The 8,115-nt window shown below is 40.8% G+C and overlaps 1 protein-coding gene across 1 annotated transcript in view; it reads right to left on the reverse strand.

Moving 5' to 3' along the window:
- Window positions 1-8,115, reverse strand: part of CUNH8orf34 (chromosome unknown C8orf34 homolog) — a 371,243-nt gene that overhangs the window by 249,638 nt on the left and 113,490 nt on the right. Inside the window, exon 5 of the mRNA XM_045286330.1 lies at window positions 3,494-3,500. Coding sequence (XP_045142265.1) covers window positions 3,494-3,500 — 7 coding nt within the window. The remainder of the gene's footprint in view (window positions 1-3,493; window positions 3,501-8,115) is intronic.

The raw sequence follows: 8,115 nt of genomic DNA on the forward strand, positions 1-8,115 counted from the left end.
ACTACCATTAAGTTGCTGTCATTGTGCCATTTAGTTGCATAATGATCCTACAGGACATGGCGGAACTCCCTCTGGGAGTTCCTGAGACTGTAACTCTAACCAGCAGTAGAAAGCCCCATTTGTTTCCCACTGAGCAGCTGTTGGTTTGGACCTGCTGTCTTGCAGTTAGCAGCCCAACCCATAAGCACTATGCCACCGAGCATAGCCATCATCTCTCTTGCGGGGGTAGCTGGCTGTTGGTGTAATGCTGAAGAGGTTTCAGTAGAGCGTTCAGAGTAAGAAATTGATCTATTTCTGAAAAATCATTCTTTAGATCACATGGCTATTCAATTATATTTATAATGAAAATTTGCAATTGCAAATATTTCCCTTGATTGTGACTTACCAAATTTACTTTTGAGAGACAGGTGTTTAAGACTAACATGAACAACCATCTGGCAGAGAATATGGTGAGAGATATAAATGATCCTTCTTACTATTAGAACTATCATCTTCTATGAACTATCATCTACTACCTATTGTAAACATATGACAAATATGGCACATAGAACAGTTATATAAACTCACAAAATAGCATGCTGCGCTATTGGAGGGCGTATGGATGTGGATGAGAGATTGTGGAATACACCAGCACAACAAAGGGATCAGAGCAATCTAAGTATTTCCCTCTAGGTATACAAAATCCTGGAACTATTCTCCAACTAATGACAAAAACAAAAGCAGTAGAATCCAGATCTGGTTGCCGTAGAGAAGTTAATAGAAATAGAGAGTGAGTAGCAGCACAGCACTGCCTGGTGAGAAGATATGCCTCTTTCACAGAAATTAAGCTCCCAACTATTTTATTAGTGTACTTTGGGAGGCAACCATCAAGTAGTTGCAAAGTCCCCGGGCACATGATGCTGCGGTGGATCCCAAGATTACACATATCCTCGTCCCAAATCAAACCCACTGCCATCAAGCGGGCTTCAACGTGGAGCGACCCTCGATGAGGTTTCTGAGGCTGTCCATGTACACAGGAGTGGACACACTCGTCTTTCTCCCCAGGACTAATGAGTTTGAACTGCCGATCTGGCCCTTCATTGCTTACCCACTAGCTCCATCAGGTCTCCCTGCTACACATAACGTCCACCTGAAGTCCTCCTAAATAGGTTCTCTTTGAGTCCCTTAGCTTGTTAGTAAAGCAGGATAACATAGTAGTTGGAAGTTAAATCTTGGTCCAAATAGGAATTCTGCAGAACATTATCCACACCTATAGTTTTGCTCAAGGTAACAAGCTCACTGGGCTTCAATTTTCTTATGTGTGAAATGGAGAAAATGAGAGCTTTCTCGGAAGGTTTCTTGTGAGGACAAATGAGAGGGAAACAAGATGAAAACCACCTAGCAATGCCTGCCAAACGACTTCCTGGATGAAACCAAACCAAACTCATTTGATTAACTCTTTATTGGAGTAGAAAGTCTCCTTTTTCTCCTACAGAGCAGCTAGTGGTTTAGAACTGCTGACCTTTCAGATTGCAGTCCAATATACAACCACTGTGCCACCAGGGGTTCTTGCTTATAAATACAGCCTATTATTATCTATTTGGTCTTTTACAAGGTTATATATATATATGTATATGTGTGTATATAGATATATATATCTTCCATGTTGAAACATTCTTTATGAACATAAACAGTACACATACCTAAGCCAATTGACATTCTCTGAAAAACTCCTCTAAAATGAGGTGTCCTGGTGGTAAAGAGGTGATGTGTGGGCTGCTTATCATATGGACACAGTGTGAAACCATCAACCTAGGCCACCAGAGACAAGTGAGTCTTCCTATCCCTGTAACTGCCTCTGTGGGTTTCTGAGACTGCAACTCTTCAAAGAAGTTGAAAGCCATGTCTTTCTTCCATGGAGTTGCTGGTGGTTTCGAACTGATGACCTCGTGGTTATCAGCCCAATATGTAACGACTATACCACAAAGGTTTCTTTACCATGGGCATTGCTGAGGGAAAATGAACTGGTTTCAGTCATTTTGAATCAGATAATCATATGAATTACTATGTTCGAAATGACAAATTCAAAAGAAATGGCATCAAATTCATCATCAAAACAAACATGTCTAGATCTACCGGGAAGTATAATGCTGTCGGTGATAGGATATTATCTCTATACCTACAAGAAAGCCCATTTCAAACAACCACTATCCAAATTTACCCACCAACCACTCGATGGGTACTGCCATCGAGTGGATTCAGGCACCCGAGGACCCTAGAGGACACAGTAGAACTGCCCTTGAGTTTCCAAGCCTATACCTTTTACAGAAATAGTCAACCTCACTGTTCTCCAGAAAAACAGCTGGTGGTTTTGAACTGCTGACTTAGTGGTTAGCAGCCTAATGCATAACATACAAGCCACTACACCCCCAGGGCTCTCTGTTCACTAAAAGTGGCGATAAAGACATTGAAGAATTTTATCGACATCTGTCTAAAATTGATCAAGCATGCAATCTAGATGCATTGATAATAACTGGTGCTTAGAATTCAAAAGCTGGAAATAAAGGGGAAACATTAACAGTTGGAAAATATGGCCTTGGCGACAGAAATGAAGCTGGAGAGATGATGACAATTTTGAAAGACCAATCGCTTCTTCATTGACAAAATGCATTTTTATTTTTTTAAAATCATTTTATTAGGGGCTCATACAACTCTTATCACAATCCATACACACATCAATTGTGTAAACCGCATTTGTACATTCATTGTCCTCATCATTCTCAAAACATTTTCTCTCCACTTAAACCCCCGACATTAGGTCCTCATTTTTCCCCTCCCTCCCCGTTCCCCCCTCCCTCATGAGCCCTTGATAGTTTATAAATGGGTATTTTGTCATATCCTGCCCTGTCCGACGTCTCCCTTCACCCACTTTTCGGTTGTCTGTCCCCCAAGGAGGAGGTCACATATAGTTCCTTGTAATCGGTTCCCTCTTTCCTACCCACTCTCCCTCTACCCTCCCTGTTTCACCACTCACACCACTGGTCGTGTAGGGCTCATCTGCCCTGGATTCCCTGGATTTGCATTTTCCAACAGCATTCATGGCAACTATCCAAGTGAGCCTCATGGGATGGAAGAGACCCGAATCCTACTGACTCCGCCTGGGAGAAGTGGCGGTGGAGGAGCTCCCCTTCATCAGCCCGGACAACTGCGGAACCAACTGTCAACGACTCGTAGGTAAGGCTGAAGTTGGTGAAAATTAAAACAAGTTCACAAGTGCAAAATATAGCCTTGAAAATGTTGTCGCGTTGTCACTGGTGGTGTTAGAGGGCCTCGAGTAGATTGTGACTTGGCAGACCTGGGGTGAACCCACGCAGAAGAACGTGAAAGCCTGGTGAGTATGTCCGGCACCGTCCTCACAAACACCACTGTTTGTGAACCTATATTTGCAGCCATGTGGCCACCCATTCCCCCCGAGGGCCTTTTTCTGTCTTATGGACCCTCCACTTCACCAAACGCGATGCCTTTTCTCCAGGGACTGGTCTCTCCTGGCAACATGCACAAAATATGTGAGGGCAAGGAACATTCTGATTGTATTTCTTCTAAGACAGATTTGTTCGTGCTTCAGACAGTCCCTGGCACTTTTATCCATATGATACACCAACACTGTAATCCAAAGGCATCGGTTCATTATTTTGTAATCTTTCCTATTCATTGTCAAACTTTCATATGCATACGAAGTGACTGAAAACTAAGCTGGCTTGAGTTAGGCCCTCATGCGCCCTCAACATGATATTCTTGTTCTTCAACACTTTAACGAGGTCTTCTGCAGCACATTTGTGCAATGCCGTATGTCATTTAGGTTCTTGATCGCGGCTTCCATGAGCATTGGCTGTGGATCCAAGCAAAATGACACCCTTAACTTCAATCTTTTCTCCTTCTTTCAGGATGTTGTTTATTGCTTCACTTGTGAGGATTTTGGTTTGAAATGGAACCTGAAGTATATCCCACCTGATTTTAAAAAGTATCTCAAGGTAAGATGATGCACTGAACACTAATGACTGATGAGCTGAAGATTTTTGAATGATGACAGTATGAACATCATACACAAGGAAATAAAAGGTCATTAGAAACCGAGGAAAATGAAAAAGGGTAAAAAAGCAATGACAGGAGACATTTCGAAACTTGCTTTTGACTGTAGAGTGGTTAAAATAGATGGGGAAAAGTGATGACACGAAAGAGTTAAAGATAATTTTTCAAAGGGCTGCTTATGAAGTTACATAAAGGATTATAAGAAAATAAGCGGACATTCCACGTTAGAAAGCCAGAAAAGAACAAGTTCCATATTTCTAAAGCAATATTGACTGATTCTATGGGCAAAATACTGAAATTATGCTAAAGCATAAAAAAGGAAATAAAAGGAATATACAGAGTAACTGTAATAAAAAAAACCTGGTAGATAGTCACCCATTTCAGGATGTAGAATCTGATCAAGAACCAATGATATTGGAGGGAAATGTCCAAGTTGCACTGATGCCAACAGGGAAAGCAAAGCGCCTCCCGGCATTGACAGAGTGCAAATAGGCATGTCTCCACTAACGATGGATGCTGGAAGCACTAATTAGTACCCCAAGAAATCCGAAAGACCTACTCAGCCACCTGACTGGAAGAGATCCACACTTGTATCCATTCCAAAGAACGGTGACCTGTCAGAATGAAAAATGTATTTAACAGTATTGTTCATATCAGATGCAAGTCCACTTTTGGTAAAGATAATTCAAAACCATTGAATTATCATGGACATCAACGTGAAGCTGCCAAATAAGAAAGGTGGATTTGTCAGTGGATGTGGAACGAGGTATATACTTAAATGGAATTTGGCTGAAAACTGGGAATAACAAAACGATGTTATGTGTGTTTAATTGACTATGCAAAGGATCACAATAGACTATGGATAACATTGAGAAGAATGGAATTCCAAAACACTTCATTATACTAAAGTTGTACATGTATGTAGAGCAGGAGTTAGCCCTTTGACAGGACCAGAGGATACTACAGGGCTTAATATCAGGAAAGGTGTGGGTCAAACTGTATCTTTTCATCAAATTTATTCAAACTGTATAACGAGTAAATCATATGAAAAGTGGACCATATTTAAAAATGGTATCAGGATTGGAGAAAGGCTTATTAGCAACCTATAATAAGCAGATAACACAACCTTGCTAGATGAAAGTTCAGAGAATTAAGGTGTCTGCTGATAAATATCAAGATTATAGCCATCAGCATGGGTTTCAATTCAATGAAAATAAAAGGAAACTCTAAATAGAAAAGACTGATGTTGTCAATGATTCAATTTGTTTGGATCCAGAGCCAGTGCTCATGAGAGCACTCAAAAAACAGAATAGTGGGCCAATATCCTGCGTGAAACCTCTTTGAAGCGTTAAAGAGCAAAGACGGAATTTTGAGGAATGGGTGAACCTGACCCAAGCTATGTTATTTTCTATCACCTCAATGCATAGGAAAGCTGGAGAACACATAAGGATGACTGCAGAGAATTAAGGCATTTGAATTATTACATTGATAAGAAATATTGACAGTACCCTCGGCTGTTACAAGAAAGAACGAATCTGTCTTGGAGACATACACCTATAATTTTCCTTAGAAAATTGGGGATGGTGAGACTTCCCCCACATATTTTGGATATGTCATCAGGAAAGATCAGTCTCTGAGGGAGGATATCATGATTGGGAAAGGGGAGAATCGTGAACAAGAGGACGACCCTCAAGGAGATGGGTTGACACAGTGCCTACAAGGGGCTCCTCTGTGGCCATGGTTGAGGATAGCACACGACTAAGCAATGCTTACTTATGTCCGCTGTTGCAGGGTTGCTATGAGCCAGAATAGCCTTGCCAACACCTGACAACAAAACCATTAAACAATAGCAAAACCTTCTAAACATAACAAAGAAGGAAACGAAAATGCAGCCTCTATCAATAACTCCCTCAAAGCCACACAATTAATAAATGAAAGGGGTCAAAATGCAATTCAAGGTCCAGTGTGGATTCTTTCACAAGTGAACACACCTACACTACAGGAACCAGAGACAAGAAGTGCCGTTTGTGGCATGGTCACTCCGTTTCCTAAGAGCACAGAAGCGACGAGGTTACTTTCTGCAAGGGAAATCGGGCAATACCGGCGTTGGAAGGAAGGAACCCCATTGACAAGAGGTGGGAAATAACAATAAACAAACATGTGCACACAGTTACAAAGTATGACTTGCAAGCCCTGAAGTGTTTGTTTTATTATCATATTAGCTGAGGGGGCTGGTGGCGGTGGTTAAATAAAGCTTACCATAAAGATTTGAACCACAAAATGATATTGGTAGTTCTAGTCTTAGATATTTTAACTTAATTGAGCAGGAAGCCGGGGATTATGATAAAGCCTTGGTTCTAACTGAAGGTTTAATGATTCGCATCCACCCAGTGGCCCCTCAGAAAACAAGAGTCCCACAATCAACTTCAGCCTTTGAAAATCCGATGGAGCAAAAGGTCTCTTACAAAACGCAGGGTCCTCATGCGCGGGACCCTACCTGACAACAATGGGTTTGCTTTTGGTTTAGGGCATCACGGAAATATTTTCAGGAGGATTTCGTTTAGGAAGATCCCTTTGATGCTATGTGTTAGGTGGGGCATGTGATTCATGGTGTGCGTACGTGGTGCTCTTAGGCGAAATCTCTGAAGGACTGGGACAGGGAGAAGCTAGGCAAAGGTGTGGATGTAAAACCCGTCTCCCTCAGCCTGCAACATGACTGATACCCTTGAATCCCCTATTCATCAGCCACTGGCCAAGGGCCAACCCTGAGCACCAAGGCTCCCACTGGACTGAGACAAATCTCCAGAGAAAAGTGAGCTCACAAACATCCAAGACTCCGAGCAGTTGAGGAAGGGCTGTTTGTACCTCCTCAGTTGAGGTGGAACTGGGCAGGTATCCCCTTGACCATTATAGGGTATTTTGAAAGAAGAACTGGAATCATCCGAGTGGGAAGAATTCCATACTGGTGAAAGGTAACACCATCCGAACGTAGATGGTGGCTGAGGTCGGCATCATTGTGGCCTCCCAAAGAGAGCCACAGCCATACTCCCAGAACCAGAGAATATTTGTTCAATACATGACAAAATGGGCTTTGTGATGTGACTCAGCATGGAAGATTTTGAAATGGGGATATTATCCTGGGTTATTCAGGTAGACCTGAGTTAATCACATGATTTCTAAGCTAAAGAAACTTTTCTGGATGCGATTTCTTTACAATCTCCAGAAAGGAGCCCTGCCAACACATTGGTTTCAGCTCTGTGAGATTCCTGTTGCCCTTGAACCTACTCAACTGTGAGATGATAATTCTGTATGGTTTTTATTTGTGATAGCAACATCAGAACATAAATAGTGGCTTAGGAGTGGAAAGGAAAATATACAAGAATGAGTAAGGAACTGAGAAAATCTCCAAAATTAAAAAAAAATCACATGAAATAATAATAGTTCTTACTATCTTTCTTAAGATTTTTAAACTAACTTTAAAGGCCACAGAAAAAATAATTTCAATGAAATTAAAAGTGAATTAGAATAGGAAGATAGAATATAAGTATTATGTTAAAAAGTATGAAAAATACCTTTAGTGAGCTCTCAAGTGGTTAAAAGAGAGAAGTAATTCTATTTCTTATTGGTATTACATTAAAGTTACAGGTGTTAGTAATTGACTGGGTTTTCTTTGTAATAACTCGAATCATACCACTATTTAAAAAATAGATGTAGAAAAAATTATTTTCAGAATAAAGCCTCATATAATTTTTGAATGTACTTTCAACCCATGACTATTTTATTTATTCCTGTTGAATACACTATTTGCAACCATCTCATAAACATTACCAAGCAGAATATCATTTTAAAAAGTCCTTTGTAAGGGAAACATTTGAACAATTTTTCAGTAAATATCAAATTTGACTAAAGCATACGTGTTACACCTTCCTTAGTTAAAAAGTTCAATAGTGTCTAAAGCACGCAATAAAAATGTTGTCTGGCCTTTCCTATCACCCCTATCCCGTCATTGAACCACTAACCTGGATGCGCGAGGACGTTTTCGTAAAT

The sequence above is a fragment of the Echinops telfairi genome, unplaced genomic scaffold, assembly GCF_000313985.2.
Source record: "Echinops telfairi isolate 266 unplaced genomic scaffold, ASM31398v2 ScPeMD7_1;HRSCAF=3_0, whole genome shotgun sequence".
NCBI lineage: Eukaryota > Metazoa > Chordata > Mammalia > Afrosoricida > Tenrecidae > Echinops > Echinops telfairi.